Raw genomic sequence first — 17144 nt, 5'->3', positions numbered from 1 at the left:
AGACTGGTTTACGAGCGAAGCGAATGTGAGCTTGCGAGAGCAGGATGGGTCTCACAAGGCTACAGTCACTCACCTGTCTTCCTAAATCACACCTGCCCCCCTCCCCTCTCGTTCTCTCCTTCTGAGGTTCCCCTCCGACACTCTCCCCCGCCCCTGCAATTTTTGCACTAAACGGACTACTGCACTGACTCTTGTAGTCCAATTGCACTTCTAGTTTTTGCACTATGTTTGTATCTTGCACTGATCTGTCTTGCCCTGGCACTTGTCCATTATTGTAAAGCACCACGGTGTCGCAAAAAATTCCCATGTATGTACAGTATATTACAAATGACAATAAACCGATTGTGATTGTGATTGTCCTCTCCTCCAGTAAGGTGCAGGCGCGCGTGGCCTTCTCCTCCTACCTCCAGCGGGTTCAGCTCAGGCTGCTGGCAGAGAGCAGGACCAGCGCCAGCTCCGCCTGGCCGGAGAACGACAATGACCAAATGGTACAACAGACCCCTCTCTCTCTCTCTCTCTCTCTCTCTCTCTCTCTCTCTCTCTCTCTCTCTGCTGTACTCTAAACCCCCCTCTGGAATCAAACGGTACAAAAGCCCCCCCCCTCCCTTGAATCAAAGGGTACAACAGACCCCTCTCTTTCTCTGCTATGCTCTAAACCCCCCTTTGGTATCAAACAATATGACAGACCCCTTTCTCTCTGCTATATACTAAACCCCCTCTGGAATCTAACACTTGGAAAAGAAAAATCTGGACCTTTGTTTTATGTTTATCTGCATCAGATTTTCCATCAGATTGGCCGTTGCTCAGCGAAGCCCCATTCGGGGCCGCGTCAGTGTGCGTGAGGCGTTCGTGGCCGCCTAGAGGGGAAAATGGTGTGAGTGTGGCCCGGGTCAATGGCCAGCGTTGGTGTGATCATGGGAAAGTTTTGTTGGCGTATTGGAACGATAAACACCATCTCCCAAAGCCTCTGGGGAAGATAAATATGAACACGTGTCCATCCGGGGCTATTGAGTTCAAATTACCACACAAAAAAAGCTTTCAAGAGAGTTTTGCTTTAACGTAACTACTACAGTATGGATGCAGTGACGGCCACATGGATTCTGGTTGAGTGATTGAATTCGTCTGACAGCCCCTGTCTGTGTTGCTTTGCAGGAGCTGGTGGTGCGTTTCCTGGAGCGAGCGGCCAGTAACCTTCAGCAGGACATGAAGATGGTCCTGCCCAGCCCCCAGCTCCCCGTCCAGGACCGCAGGCGCCTCCTGTCCCACCAGCTCGGCGACTTCATCCACTGTTACAACAAGGTGCCCGTCGTACACATGTAGAATGGAACGGAGCAGACTGCCTCATCATTTAGGGCCACTACAAAGACTTAAAGCACAGGTTCAGAATTTAGCATTATAAGCCATGTTATAAGGTTATTTATGATCATATACAACGGCCGATATCAAAGTTTCATCAAACGGTGCACTCGAGATACAGCCCGTCGCTGCTAACACACTCAATGGGTCCATAGGTGCATAGACAAAATCCCTCAAAAACACCATAAACTCGTTTTCAAAGACAGGAAACTCACCAAGTGGTCACTGGTGTCCGTTGATGTTCTGACAAAAAAATCGCCACAAAGTATGCTTCCGATCTGGTTTTATTTATCATTTTGCATAGAACTATTTTCAGTGTGCAGTCCATACGTTTGTAAACCTTCGCTTGAACTTTGGGAGCTCTTGACTGAGTTTGGAGGCTACCGTAGAAGAAGAGCCACTTCCGGGTCACAGGTTTTCACAACAAAAACAACAAGTCGATAAGCCTATGATTGCTTTGGCATTGATGGCATTGATAGTGTTAGGTAGAAGTGTTTGTTGATCAAAACAAATATGGGACGTGGATTAATCTAAACATCTCTGGTGTGTCAATACAAATCAATGGATATAATATGATCAATAAAACCCGATCGGAAGAACTTTGTGGTGATTTTTTTCCCAGAACATCAACGGACACCAGTGACCACTCTGTGAGTTTCCTGTCTTTGAAAAGAGAATTTATGGTGTTTTTGAGGTATTTTGTCTATGCACCTACAGATCCATTGAGTGTGTTAGCGGTGACGGACTATATCTTGAGAGTGCGCCATTTCACAAAACTTTGATATTGGCCGGTGTTTATGATCGTAAATAACCTTATAACATGGCTTATAATGCTAAATTCTAAACCTGTCCTTAAAAAAAACTGCTTTAAGAGTAGCAAACGTGTTACAATTAAGATTTGGCTGTTGTATGTTTATTGAATTAGGCATTATTGTTGTTTTTTCTTGTGCCTATTTGTGTATGTTTTCATGTATATTCTATGCTTGTGGATTATTTTTGTGTCTGTAGTGGGCCCCAGGAAGAGTGGTGGCTATATTTGTGTAGCAGCTAATGGGGATCCAAATAAATGAATAAACAAATACATCTCTATGTTGTCCACTCCTCAGCCACTCAGAGAAATCCCTGTTGTCCTCTCTACTGCATTTAGAGGACAGGTTCACTGCTACATCACTCACCACCGCATCAATCACTTGGCTAGCATCTATCTGTTCTTATCAGGGGACAAATGTTAGTTTTACGATAGAAGCGGATATACATGAATGTTTACAGCTTCTGACCGTCCCCTCAGCCCCGAGGCGGCCAGACTAGGCAGTGAACTGTGTTTCATCCTCACAGGAGACGGAGCAGATGGCGGAGACGAGCGGAGAGGCGGAGCGCTGTGTCAACCGCGGCGTCTTCCAGGAGTTCATCGCGGAGGCGAGGTCCGCCAGCACCTAGATCTCACAGCCTCATTACGCACGCCACTCAGGCGCTCTGTCGCCACGCAGCCCGTGTTGACGTCTGTTCCTCCTGCTGCTCTCCCCCGCAGCGAAAGCGACCTGGAGGAGGTGCTGACGTTTTACACGCACAAAAACAAGTCAGCCAGCGTCTTCCTGGGAACCAAATGTCGGAGCGCAGAGAGGGAGAGAAGTGGAGGCAAGGCCTCAGGAGAGCCGATCAAACCCGAGAAACAGAAAAGTGAGTTGAATTTCACCTACTGAGGATTTCTAACCCCACCCCCCCCCCCCCCCCACACACACACACACACAAACATGATACCACATGATAACATTTATCATCAAATGACGATTAGCTAACATTTCGGATGAAAGTCCTTGTCATGGACAGTTAATGACAATTGGGATGTTTTGGTTCAAAAGGCTAAAGTGGTGGGGGAAAAAATTCTGACTCATAAGCGTCAAGTAAGGGTCAGCCTCTAACGATCCCTCCCCGCCTCCCTAATTATTCTCCCTCATTTGGAGAGGAAAATAAATGTGTGTCATAGCCATGGAATGGCGGACTGGTGATAATGTGCACTGGCTTATTTTCTCCGCTGAATAGCCCTGCCTGTGGCCAAAGAGGAGGGGTCCAGCGCCTCGGAGTCCTCGCTGTCTGCAGCCACCGTCAGCACAGACCAGCCTTCCAGGACGTCTGCGGGCCGAAGCCTTCCTTCGGATCGGCCAGCAGCCGGGGCCGGCGAGGCCCAGCCTGAGGTCCGGGCCGCCCAGCACTCCGCCTCCGCCTCCGCCTTCCTGTCGGCCGTAGACTGCGCCAACGTCCAGCCGCAGCGCCGTCGGCCCCCTCCCGACTCCCTGCCCCTGCACTGCCCCCCCCCGCCGCCCCCGCCCTCCCGGCCGCCGTCCTACGTGCGGTCTCCGTCCTACGCCCAGTCCCTGTCGCGCTCCCACATCCGCCCTCCGCCCCAGCCCGAGGCCCCTCCCCCTTCTCCTCCTCCTCCTCCTCCTCCCCTCCCCCCCCAGCCCCCGGCCTCGTCCGCGGCCCCCCAGCCCCCCCGTGTCATCTGGGCGTCCCAGCCCAACCCCCGACCCGGCCCCGCCCAAGTGCTGCGGAGGTTCCAGTCCTTCACCTCCGCCTCCTCCTCGTCCTCCTCCTCCAACGCCGCCGCCGCCGCCGCCTCCTCCTCCTCCGTGCCCGGTGCGGTGCACGTCTACAGCCAGAAGCTCTCCAGACCCACTTCGGCGGGTCAAGGTAATAAAACCGCCGTGCTTTTATACTGCACGCCGTTCGTCTTCCTCTCGCTCTAATTCGATAATCCACAACTCGATTATCCTCCCCTAATGTCGTTTCTGAGGCATAATCTATTCATCTCAGGATTGTTTGTGTCTGCCTCTTTGTCAGTGATGAAGACGTCCGGTTCCAGCCGGTCCAGACCGGCGTCGGGGGGTGTGTTCAAGGACCTGGACTCCCTGTCCGTCCAGGCCCGGTACAACCGGCAGGCCATCATCTCGGCCCTGCAGAAGCTGGCGGAGAAGCAGGCCGCCCGGCAATACACGGCCTCCAGCCACATCAGTCTGCTCACTCAACACGTGAGTCCGCCCCCTCTCTATCACCAGCCCATCATCTGAACAAACTGCTGAACAAACTGCTGGGGTCAGGCACAGTAGGTATTTTTAAAGTCGCACAGAAACGGACGTTTGAGATCGTCTAACTTCCGTAGGTTGACGTATTTCCGACGCAAACAAGCTATGAGGGTGGGACATAGTTTAGAGGAATTTGATTGGAACATTGACAAGTGGACTTTAGACAGATTCGATAGAAGGATAGCGTTGATTGACGGGTGGATGTTGTGAGATTTTTGGCCTAAAATCTAAGGTACCTGTTGTCGTAATTGCACGTGACCTACCGTTTTCCAGGAAGTAAGAAATTATATACTTTGATATAATTTTTGATTACAACAAAAGTAGAATTTTGTCATTTTTTTGGCATACATTGTTGAATAGGTGAACACTATGACCAATTATGTGAACCAAAATGGGACAGAATGCTCTTTTCATTTCTGTCCGACTTTAAAATAAAAAAAATGAGGATTAGAAGAAACACATCCCGAAACGCAGGCCGGTCCCCGTAGCGCTTTAAAACGAGGAAGGTCTTCTCCGATATCACGCCGCCGGTCTCCGTGTGTGTAAACCTGCCTGTGACCCCGTGCTGACTGATGGGCCCAGCACTGCTCACTCGCCCAGCAGAGCTCCCGGAGGCCTTTCTGTGTGCACACCCCCCCCCCACCCACACACACACACACACACACCCAACCACCCACCCACTGCAGCTCCTCCCTGTTAGTCTGTGGGCTGAAGGGCTAGGGGCCGGGGTGGGGCGGCGGCCTGCCCAGCGCTCTGTGTGAGGTCCCATTATCTGATGCGCCTCAGGGGGGAGCGCTCTCTGTTGATGCTTAACAGGCAGAGTAGCTTTTTTTTTTTTGCGCGCACGGTAATTGATGCTTATAAATAGAAGAATGTGGCGAATGGGCACCGAGTCGGGGAGCGAGGAGGGGAGCCAGAGTGCTGTTTGCTCTACCGCCTCCCCCCTCCTCGTCTTCTCTCTTCCCCCGAAGGTTTGTCGTTCTCCGTGGGTAGCCACCTCCCAGCCTCTACCCTCTCTCCCTCCCTCTCTCCCCCCCTCCCTGGGAGATTTTTTTCTGTCAGGAGTTTTTTTTTTGTATGATGGCACCGGACCACACACACACACACACACACACACTGTAGTTTATGATTTCCACTCTCTGCTGTACAGTATTCTGTTTCTGGGAATTACTGTACAGCAAAAGGTGTTTGCTGTAATAGATAGTTAATCCTACGTCGTGGGAGACGCCTGTTTTACTGAACATAATGGTTTAATGGTTTGGGCTTAGAATATTCTCTGCCTTTCTTTGACTCAGATTAGAGGCCATTAAATCACTTAGGAAAACAGAGTGTTCTGTAAAGACGAGGAACACCCTGAACCAGTCGGCCTCTGATGATGCAGTAATCACCCTCTCTCTCCCATGCCAGCCCACAGGCCATGTGAATAGCCCCATTATACCCCAGTACCCCTAATCGTTTCTAATAGGCTGAATATATGCATTCGTATCAGGTGTGATCTAATACAATCTCATCTTTGGCAGCGGAGTACAGGCTGGATCATGAATCCTCTGTGCAACTCCTTCCTGTAATCATGTGTGTGACATGAATACCCTTCTATAACATTTTCTCACACAGGCCTCTTCACACCTAAACATGATTGAACATGACAAGGCATTAAAGTAATTACGTTATGGTTGGGAGATCGCTTCACGCATCCAATGTGGTTAAGCCTGGGTCATGTTAATATCACGCAAGTGAAGCCTTGTTTTGTGCCAAAGTGTCCTGAATAGCCCAGAAGTCATTTTCTCCCTCCTTCTACCTATGCTGTTTAGCCCCACCCAGGTAAGCTGCCCAGAAGTCATTTTCTCCCTCTCCCTCCCCTAGTGTTGTTGTTAATCTCCACCCAGGTGAGCTGCACTCTGCTCGCACGTCAAGTGTAATCCTAGCTGAGGGAGGAATGTTTGGAAGCCTTATATCATTTCATGGCATATTTTGGAGGACTTCTGTGTCATTTGTCATTGTTGAGATTTGTTGCTGGTATGTTGTTGTAGATTCCTTGGGCATGAGAGAATCGGAAATCAGTTCTCTATCGTGCGGTGATCAGCTTCCTGTCCTGGCAGTGTTCTGTCGGCTCTTGTATTCATTTAAACACCTGTCATTCAGGAATGTTTGACATTTCCCTATTTTTGGCATGAAGGCTAGCCAAACAATTCATTCACCTGCCCAGAAGTCGGCTTAAAGCGCAGAGAAAATAAACAGCTTTGTCGTTCCCTGAACGAGCAGGATTTCTGCTGTGCAGAGTTACAGCATAGACACATCACCTTCCCTGAACTCTTATGTTCCCAGAATGCCTTCAAGACAGCTGTTGTAAAACCCTTATTAAAGAAACCCAACCTAGATGGTAATGCACTGACATACAGGGTATACTGTATAGGCCAATATCCAACCTGAACCTTTCATTCATTAGTAAGATACTTGCAAAGATTGTTGTAGTGAAAATAAACTCATTTATTAAAGAAAACAACATCCTGGAGGAATTTCAGAAGGCTTTAGAACATACCATCCAGTAGTAGTGAAAGTGCTCTTACTAAAATAATCAGTGACCTCAATTGGTCTCAATTGTCACCTAACCTAAGCGCAGCGCTTGATTGACCATGATATCCTAATCAATCGTCCTGAATTAATCAATCGTCATGAATCAAAAACAAATGTATGCCTTTTATTTCATTTTACTGGCCTCCCGAAAGGCAAGGCAAGGCAAATGTATTTGTATAGCACATTTCAGCAACAAGGCAAATCAAACTGCTTTACATGAGACATTAAAAACACTCGGCTATTAACCAGAACCAAGAGGAGAGAGCATTAGTGCAGTCTTAGCTGCTTCGCACTGGCTTCCGGGAACATTCAGAATTGATTTTAAGGTCCTTATACAAAGCCCTGAGTGGGCCAGGACCAAGCGACATTACTAAGTCCCTGGTCAAGAACATTGTGATGCTCTGCCGCTGGATTACTGAAGGACCCCAGCAGCGGCCAGGAGCGGGAACGCGGCGCGCCAAAGCTGAGGAACACAAGCCTGGGTCCAGACCTTTGAATCTGCCCATTGAAGATCTCAACGGAGTGTAACGAGTTGACTATTCGGTCTGATATCAGGCTAATGGAACACATTACCTGGAGACAACAGGGATGCCAGCTCACGAAATTTTTAAAAGAAGGCTTAAAACATATCTATACATGTTAGCCTTTAACTAGCTTTGACTTTCCTGATACAGGCCTGAAAATCTTATTTTACACTTTTAAAACTTTTTTAAAATTGTACTTGATTTATTTATTTTTTATAACATTTTAAAATGATGAACTGTAAGGATTATGGTTATAATCATAACATTTTTAAATGTTAAACTGTAAGGATTATGGTTATGATTATAGCATTATTTTGTTAAACTTTGAGGATTATGGGTATGATTATAACATTTTGTTAAACTGTAAAGGTTATGGTTATGATTATAACATTATTTTGTTAAACTGTAAGGATTATGGTTATGATTATAACATTATTTTGTTAAACTGTAAGGATTAGGGTTCTGATTTTGCACTGCTTACTGCTGCATCTCCTTTTACAGTGTACATATATTAAAGGAGATGAAAGGAATTACCTGCCTTTGTCCCATATAATGTTAAAAGGGCATATGAGGGGAAGTACCGTTTGCACTGATTAAACTTTACTAGAGACAAGGGAGCTACCAACTGTAATTATATTATATATAAATGTTTATATATATGAACGTTTTAGTTTTACTAGATTTCTTTATTTTTATAACTTTATTTTTAAACATTTATTTAATTTTTTAAAAACGTATTTTTATTGGGTTTTATCTTCCAATCTCATTTTCCCTGTTTTTATGTTCATTTTATGAGTATTTTTATGTGAAGCACTTTGCATGTAATTTCTCTGTTGTAAAGCATTTAGAGTTGCATTTTTTTATATGAAAGCTGCTATACAAATAAAGTTTATTATAATTAATATAAAGAACATTTATCAAATAGCCTATTAGCAAACGAGGTACAGTTCACTGAAAATATCCATGAGTTTTCCTCTCCCGTTTTATCCTATTTTACATCTTTTGTGTTATTGGGCTGTTCACTGCAGGCCTATGCTATATGGTAGAAGAGGAGAACCACAGTCAGCAATCTGTACAGCTGTTCGTTTGCAGCGAATAGCAGGGCAGCTAATGGCTCCCAGGGCAGCGTGGAGTCCTGGCCAGATCCAGCAGGCTCCAGCATGCAGTAATAAGGAGGAATGGCACCTCCGCGCTAATTGTGCGGTTCTGCTCGTGAACAGATCGCGCCTGGTGAATAATGACCACTGTCATTCTGGAGAGTGGGGGTGGGGGTTGGGGGAGGGGGGTGGAAGGGAGGGGGGCAGAGGACCACCTGGATGCAGAGCTGTGTGGAGACTAGCTCCGAGATGCTCTGTGTACACAGCCGGGGAGAAATGAGTCAGCAGCAGCCATGAGCGTGTGTGAGTCAGCCTAGTAATAAGATGTCCTCTAGGGAAATTCTATCTGCGCTTATGTTGTAGGACTGGTAGCATTTTCTGATTTATCCCATCTGTTCGTTTTTCTCCACTGAAGCGATGGCGATGCTGTCGGGCTGCTGCTGTTCGCCACATACCGTGATATCCATCCTCTCCTCTCTTCTCCCCTCAGCTGACCAACCTCAACCTGGCCAACGGGATGCTGGGCAGAGCGGGCTTCACCCTGGCTCCAGCAGCGAGACACGGGGCTGTGACCCAGGGGCCGGTCAGGGCCGTCCACTCCGACGTCGACCTGGACCGCAACGCCTGGTAAGTCCCACTCACCAGCCCGGTCATCACCTCTCATACTACAGATGCGTTGGGCTAGCTGCCACGGCGTCGTAAATCTCCACTCATGAGTATTGACCGTCTGCAAAACAAACGGCATGTGATAATATCTCGGAAACCTCCCAGTCGACCACGTACGCCAGCCGCGCGACCCTCTGCCGTCCCTCCCTTATAAGACCTCTCGTGTTGCTTTGGGCGAAAATATCTCCCATTGTGCTCCCCAGTGGTATTCACCCTCCCCAGAGGAGGCGCGGGGGGAATGGCGCGTCGTAATCGGAGCGGGCTTCTCTGCCAAAGTAAACTGCCGTTTCTCTCCTCCGAGAGAGACTGGAGTCTCGAGATGCTGGCCTGTTGTGTACAGTCACACGCGCTCACACACACACACACACACACACACACACACACACACACACACACACACACACACACAGAGCAGGTCAAGGCTACCTAAGGGACCGGTGGGCTCAGACATAACTGTCAGCTGGGGGGGGGTGGGGGGGTCTTACCTGTGGCTTGGGGTCGGTAACGATGATGCAGTATGCTTAAAGGGGATGTGTGCGGTTTGGTTTGGGGATTAGAAAGGCAGCGCGTCTCTCTACCTGTCCCTGTGCTTCGTGTTGTGAGGGAACAGATCAGGATGAGGTCAGGACTGGAGTGATGCCACCGCTGGTCGGATCTCTTCTCTGTTCCTCCCTCACAGCCTGCCAGAGAGAGAGAGAGAGAGAGAGAGAGAGAGAGGGAGGGAGAGGGAGGGAGGGAGGGAGAGAGAGGGAGGGAGAGAGAGGGAGAGAGATTCCTCAGAGCTTGATTCAATTCACATTCTGAGGATCTTCTGTCTAATCAACTTCGGACAAGCCTATTGTCAAGGTGCTCGAGTTGTGGCAGCCAATTTGGTCACAGTCAATAAAACTCAAATGCAGGTTTAACGGTCTCTTAAGGATCTTTAGATTGACGACCGTCGGACCTTGGAACAGTCTTTTCCAGTGCTTGGGGGGGAAAAAAGCATTTTGTTTCGCCTTTTCCTTGTGCTCTGTGAGGCTAGCAGTGGAGTTGGCAGGCAGCAGCGTGCAGTGTGTGAAGCTTGCTGGCAGCCTCACACATTGCATTGGATAAGGCTCTGGGATAAGAGGGGGGCATAGTCAACAATAACTCACCCACATAGCCCGTCTGCTCCAGCTCTCCCCTCTGCAGCCATGAGCTCGCCCTCACACCCAGCCAGCGCAGAGAGGGAGAGGGGGAAGAGGGAGAGAAAGGGAACGGCGCGGAGAAAGAGAACGAGAGAGAGGGGAAAACAACAATGTGACCGTTCGCTCACGGAGCCCCTGGCCGGCGCGTTCGCCAGAGACCGCATCACGTGACCGCAGGCCAGTCAATCTCAGGCTGCGGTAGATGTTTCTGGACGGGGCGGCTGAGCAGGGGTTAAGCATACATGGTAGCTCTCTGTATTTTTACAGCGATACGTGAGTGACAATGTCTCAGACAGTTTGGCCCTGATGTCCCGTTCAGTGTTTTTCCAATCCGGCCCTTCCTTATGTATGGAACTGTCACGGAATTCCTGGAATGTCTGGCTTTTTCCTTTTTTAAAATGTTTTCATTTCCAGAAACGAAGGAGGATAGGTTTAATAGAATTTATGACCTGAATGGGTAGTTGTTTAGAGGCGTGAGTCAACTTTTCGTCTTACATTTGGAACTTTTACTCTAATTGGCTTGGTGGATTATCCTCATGTTATACTGTACTGTGAATTGTTTTATCTTCTAGTAGTTTCTCAGCATGTCAGTGTTATACTTATCATTCTATTTTTATCCCAGTTTATTTGAGGACTCTAGGGTTCTTTTTGAGTGGAAATATTCTGAGGAAAGTTTTACTTTGTAGCCTAATTTGAGCTTTACTCACGTTACCCTTTTCAAGTAGAGAAGTTTGACTCCGTTTTACAGTACCTCCTCATCCCAGGACAGTTTAGGTAAGAAGGCTCTTTACTTCAGAAGGCTGTCATAATAAAACGTGGCATCATTCTCTCTCTCTCTCGCTCTCTCTCTCTCTGTCTCTCTCTCTCTCTCTCTTTCTCTGTAACGTTCCATTTTTTACTCGGCAGCAACACACAACCTTCTTTTTCTGCCATTACCTTCAAGCCTGGGATTTTGCTCTCAGACCTTAAAAAGCGGTGTAACATCTTTGATGAGATATTAGGATAAATTACCTTGATTTGGACTCGCTGCTGTTTCTTTAATGTAGGATTTCCTGAGCCCCCCCCCTGCACCGGGCCGGTGGTCCGTGCCAAACATGCTGAAACCGTTAAGTGGACTGGCTCTATAAGCAACCACAGGGGTGAAGCATGATGGCTTTCAAAGCGTAGCGGGGCTCTTTGAAGTGCCGCTGCCAGGATCTGCCAGGTATGCTGTCTCAGCATTCTGAGAGGAGGAGCCCCCCCCCCCCACACACACACACACACACATACAACGCAGCCCTCTGAGCGGGGGGCTGAGAGAGAGGGCTACTCTCTCAAACTCATACACAAAACCACTCCAACTCCTACATTCACGGCATATTCATTTTAAATAATAATAAACATACCAATATTTGAATTGTCACATCAAAAATATCAGCGCCCTGCTATGGGGTCTTGTTAGATATGCTCTGTAAACGGTTGGAGAACATGGAGAAAAAAAAAACAGTCAGGTAGTCAGACTCTGATATGTTTTAGTAATCTTACCCAGTTGTGGATTTTACTCTTGGCTGGGGTAAGAATTCATTTCCAGTAAGTTATTGGGCACTTCTTTGGATTGGTCCTAATAGTTGCGGTATGAAATTGTGATGAAGCACTGTGATTATCTGACATTAAAGGTTTGAAATACGTCATGGCTGGTCCATTCTCCTCCTCCTCATTCAGAGGAGCGTCCACTAACGTGTCTCAGCGCTACCTTGGCACCCCAGCCCGGCACTTTCAACCCCATTTCCTGCTTGATATGCAAACAACCACAAGGCTACTGTCTCTGCAGTGTACATTCATGGACCACTCAGACCACTCCAGCGCCCTGCTCGCGCTGGTATTTTTAGATCGGTTCAATATTTTGTTGAATATTTTGGTTCAATAGACTGTTGTTTTACTTGGTCTGATTTTGTCAGGACATTTTATTCTAGCACATTTTGTGACCGTCCAATCGCCGAGACATACTGAGCTCACCAGAAAACCCAGGAGAAACTTCAAAATGAATCGGCGAAGGGAAAAAAAAACAAAAAAAAACGGTACGGCAAAATGGTTTTGATGTCTTCCTTTTAATAAAAAAAAAAAAGAAGGTTTTTATTCACCTCAATTGGATCCAGATGTAGTGGCGGGGATGAGGGGGGGCCATGACACCCCCCCCCCCTCCGTGACAGCCCCTCCCCCTCAGTCTGCAGCACCAATAGCAGGGGGGCTGCTCAGAGGAGCTCTAGTGTGCATCAGATGGAGTCATCGGTGGGATTGATGTTGGAGTCAGAAAGGGAAAGAGACACGACCTTCTCAGGCTCACTCTACCCCCCCCCCCCCCCTCCGCCCTCCCCCATGTCAATCTCACACATCATAGATGGACATACCCAATGGGACTTTCTGAGCTCTCCCCACAACCTCCCCCTGCCCCAGAGACGCAGCACTTTAATCAGATCCATGATGGTGGAGAAGAGAGAAAATAACTTAAAAGTGTGCTGGAAATACCCCTAAAACCCCTGAGCCTGATGATGTCCACATTGACCAGGCCAGGGGCTTTGAGGTACGGTGGGATGCAGCGGCATGATGTCATCCCGGAGCGCTCTTTTTCCCACATTCGGCACCGAGTTAGATTGATGCCGCACATGTGGCTGGGGCTAACACGGCTGTGTTATTGTTAGTCATATCAGCGTATTACAGCGCCGTGAGCGCGGCGGGGAGCTGCCTGACCCTCACACGCAGCAGCCCAGCCCGGCAGGCAGGATCCAGAACCCTCTAGAACTTCTACATCTGAGTCCTTTAGCAGCCTCGCGCACGCATGGTACTACGTACAGAACAGAACAGCACTGCGTTGATGGGAAACTCAGCTGTGCCTGTTTCCCTCTTTCCTTCTCTCTCCATAGTTGTTATTTATTGTGTTGGAATTGAATGGCCAGGAACCCGGGTTCCGGGTGGGTGGGTGGGTGGGGGGTTCCGGGTGGGTGGGGGGGTGTCGGGCTCGGGGGACGTGTGGTTCTGCCTCCCATGTAGCTCCAGATAGAGCCTGAAGACAAGCGCTTTCTAAGTATACACGTAAACATTAACCTACAGGAAATAACAGTCAATAAAGGGAAGACTACTTCCAGCAGCCAGAGCTATTTCCGTGTGGGTTATCGTCTAGAATCTCTGGTTGTGGTTTACACTGCCCACACGGACAGACAGGTCTTTGTTAGCTGAGGAGAGGAGGGGGGGGGCTTGAGGTTGAAAAAAAAAGTTTGAATGGCTCAGGGTCACGCCATTTGTTTTTGCAATATACTGTACAGTAGGCCGTCATGCAATTACGGCAAATGAGAAACGCACGGGGGCGGATGTAGCTCGTTCACATGGAGTCTCAGATCCCTGGTGGCTGTGTTTGGCTACGCGGGACAGGAGAGGGGAGGGGGGGGGTAGGGTCATGCAGCCTGTGAGCAACGCGGGATTGTTTTCCCGCGGCACGCATGGCTATTCAAGATTCGTTAACTTCTAATTTTAGAGGCAGACCATGTCTCGGTTTTCGTGCGAAACACTTCTCAGCGATTGTGATATTTCATATTTTCTTTAACTCTTACATACACATGACATGTTTTTACTGAGGCAGGACTTTCCGTGAACTCTTTTTTTAATTTGTTTAAATGCGACCCCCAGGGCTTCCATATCTTTATCTCGTCCTCTATCTTTCTCTCTTTCCTCTGCATTTAGGCTATATCCCCCTCTCCCAGCTCCCATACACACATCGCTCTTTGTGGCATTATTTTTGGCTGGGAGGATGCGTTGGCTTTCCGCAGACTCACAGATGCGTTGAACTTGGGCTGAGGGGGCAAGTCCCGACACCTCGCTCCTGCAGAGGGGGCCAACAAGGCGCGGGGCTGAGACAGGTTTAAAGCCCTAATGAGAGCTTATCCAGTTACGGACGCGCGGAGCCGGTCAGAGATCGTCTTTCCAGGTGGTGGTTTTGTGATGCGGATGGAACGTGACGCTCCTCCCAGAGCGCCGAGGCCGGGGCGGCGCATCCGCCCACTTCTCCCCCCGCAGGTCTGCTTAGGCGCTTTTGATTGGTCCGGTTTGACTTGAGGCGACTGCGGGCGGCCGAGCTGTCTTGTCCCCTTTACGTCTTGCGCACGGTACCGTGACACTGAGCATGTATTGGGAAATGGGCCGGTTAATGAGCCAAAACCACATATCGTGGTCATGTAACTGACAGTGAGAAGATGCTGGAGAATTCTCTCATGACTCATGAACCATGTGCAGTGAGTTCCACGCTTCACTGACCTGCTGCAAGCATCCAGGTCTCTAGAACCGGGCTCGCACTGCCAGAAAACAGTACACAAATGTACACTGACCCTCAGCCTTTCTCACACACGATCACATTGTGCTCTTCACCTCTCAGGCCCGGGGAGGCCGAGCGTACTCAGGAACTAACAGCTCTCTCTCGCCCCCCCGCCCAGGCCCCAGAGGGACGAGGAGGCGCCATTTGACGGGGAGACCCAGAGCGCCGCCTACAGCTCGGCCACCGGCTTCGGCCCCCAGCGGCGCTACCAGCCGACGCCGGGCAGCTACCAGCTGCGCTTCGCTATCCAGCAGCTGCAGCAGCAGAAGCTCCAGTCCCGCCAGCTGCTGGACCAGAGCCGGACCCGACACCAGGTGAGTCAGCCCCCCCCCCGCCAGAGCACCCAGCACCAGCGGCGGGCGTCCCTGTCCCATAAGTGACCTCTTATCTGTGTTCGAAGAGACTGGCAGTGTTTGTTTTCTCGCTGCAGGCCGCACACAATTAAGTCCTTGGAGCCGGCGCTCAGACTTGTGTCAAATTCATTTTAGAGCCTTTTATTTTTATTTTTTTTTAAGAAAAAATTCTCTCAGTGATTTGAGTTCAGCGAAACCCTAGAACATGCACTTTCTCCCATTGATATTTCTCCCTTGTTCAAATACAGCTGAAATGTGAATGCAGGGCTTTTGCGTGCAGCACTAATTATATGTCAGGAAAGCCCTCATTATTTTTGTCTGCACAATATCTCGTTTTATCAAACTTATGAATTATGATACTCTCCCAAAAGTTTTTTTTTTTTCCCAGCATTGCACTTTTCATTCATTTGAGCATATGCAAAGCAATTATGGGAATCGGACTAAGAACCACTGGCTGAACAAAATGGTGTCCATTGGGAACCTCCCCCCCAGGAGTCCCGTTTCTTGAGAGCAAACATGAGTTCTCACTCGGAGAGAGCTCTTTGTTCTGCTGTGTTTGCTGGCTGCGGTTTTATTGGAAGGTGAGTAATCAAGGCTCGCTGCCCATGAGGGCGCTAGCGGGGGGGCCCCCCTCACACACAACGCTTCTATAGCACGTTTCAAAGTCTTTCCATCAATCACAGGTCATATCAGATGTTAGCTTTACTTTGGTCCCATTACAACACTGTAGTTACAAAACCTTTTAGTCATGCTTCACTAGTCATGACAGATGTGATTTTGCTGGGGTTTTTTGCTGAGGGAGCTTAAATCAAATGCCTTTGGTCACTTGACTCTGTATGATTTTGACATGCAGAAAATAGATAGTGAGGTTTTTGGGTTTTTTGCTCCATGTTTGCTTTGAAAGGAGATCTGGACAGGAAGAGAGTGTTTATTCATCTTGCGGCATTTGTTGTAGAGTCATCCCGTAGTCAAAGAGGCCTGGGAGAGCCACGGGACGACAGCTCGGGGTGGGATGATTGGATGCGCTCACTTTTTCGATCTTAATTCCTGAGTAATGCAGTTGCGCTCACGTCATCCTCCTAGGTTGGGCCTAATTAATGCAACTGAGGTGATATTTGTCTTGGCTCGGGCCGCCTGGGTTACGCAAGGCTCTCTGTGAAAGTGATCCGGCCGCCTTGCCCCTGTCCACTCCCCCTCCCGTCCCCTCCCATAAGCAGCGCTCTGATTGAGCTCGGTCACCGGGTCAGCGGTTCACCAAGCCCCTCCCACCGGCCGGCACCCGCGCCATCCACCGCTGCTACCTCCACCTCTCCCTCGCTCTCTCCCGCGGCCGTGCCTAATTTCAGGGCATGCTCGTTCACCGTACGAGCTCTGAGGGAGACCTAACCTGTTGTTCTCCTCCTCACAAACGGCCGCTTACTGAGCTCATGGGAGGGCTGACTCTCAGCTGGGTTGAGTCACTCTCCAATCAGGGAACGCTGCCTAAAATCTCTGCTCCGTCGGCCCCCAGCCTCCGGGCCTCTGTTGACAGGCAGCCCTACATCCCTGCAGCTGTCCCATGTGTTCCACAGCCACGAGCCTCCTTCCTCCAGGGGCTCGCAGCAGAACCGGCCAGCAAAACCCTCCTTTCGCGGTTCAGTCGGTCAGACGAATAGTGAACGGTTTTGGCCGCCTCTCCGTAATGCCACGTGGAACCCGTGGAGGGTTTTCAGGACCTACTAAGACGCCGTCCACATCCCCACACTCCACTCCGCTGCTTCGTTGGCCTTACGGGAGAATTTATGGAAGTATTTGGCTTAACGGGATACAAAACTGGGTGTGTGTCCAGGGGTGTGTGTGTGTGTGTGTTTGTGTGCGCACGTGTGTGTGTGTGTGTGTGTGTGTGTGTGTGTGTGTGTGTGTGTGTATGTGTGTGTGAGAGAGAGAGAGAGAGAATGCTCTGGTGCTATTCTGCGTGTTCCAGTTACTTGGTGCAGACTGTGCGGC

General features: G+C 49.3%; 1 protein-coding gene across 1 annotated transcript in view; it reads left to right on the top strand.

The window, feature by feature from the left end:
• ttll5 (tubulin tyrosine ligase-like family, member 5) overlaps positions 1 to 17144 on the top strand; it is a gene marked incomplete at its 5' end in the record, with an annotated part of 51920 nt that overhangs the window by 24316 nt on the left and 10460 nt on the right. Inside the window, 9 exons of the mRNA XM_084438428.1 lie at positions 371 to 488; positions 1153 to 1299; positions 2692 to 2777; positions 2885 to 3033; positions 3397 to 3767; positions 3966 to 4044; positions 4195 to 4382; positions 9122 to 9258; positions 14924 to 15119. Coding sequence (XP_084294554.1) covers positions 371 to 488; positions 1153 to 1299; positions 2692 to 2777; positions 2885 to 3033; positions 3397 to 3767; positions 3966 to 4044; positions 4195 to 4382; positions 9122 to 9258; positions 14924 to 15119 — 1471 coding nt within the window. The remainder of the gene's footprint in view (positions 1 to 370; positions 489 to 1152; positions 1300 to 2691; positions 2778 to 2884; positions 3034 to 3396; positions 3768 to 3965; positions 4045 to 4194; positions 4383 to 9121; positions 9259 to 14923; positions 15120 to 17144) is intronic.

This window comes from Borostomias antarcticus (assembly GCF_949987555.1).
Source record: "Borostomias antarcticus genome assembly, chromosome: 5".
Lineage (NCBI taxonomy): Eukaryota > Metazoa > Chordata > Actinopteri > Stomiiformes > Stomiidae > Borostomias > Borostomias antarcticus.
Note: the sequence above shows the minus strand (reverse complement) of the source record. Positions and strands in the feature narration are given on the sequence as shown.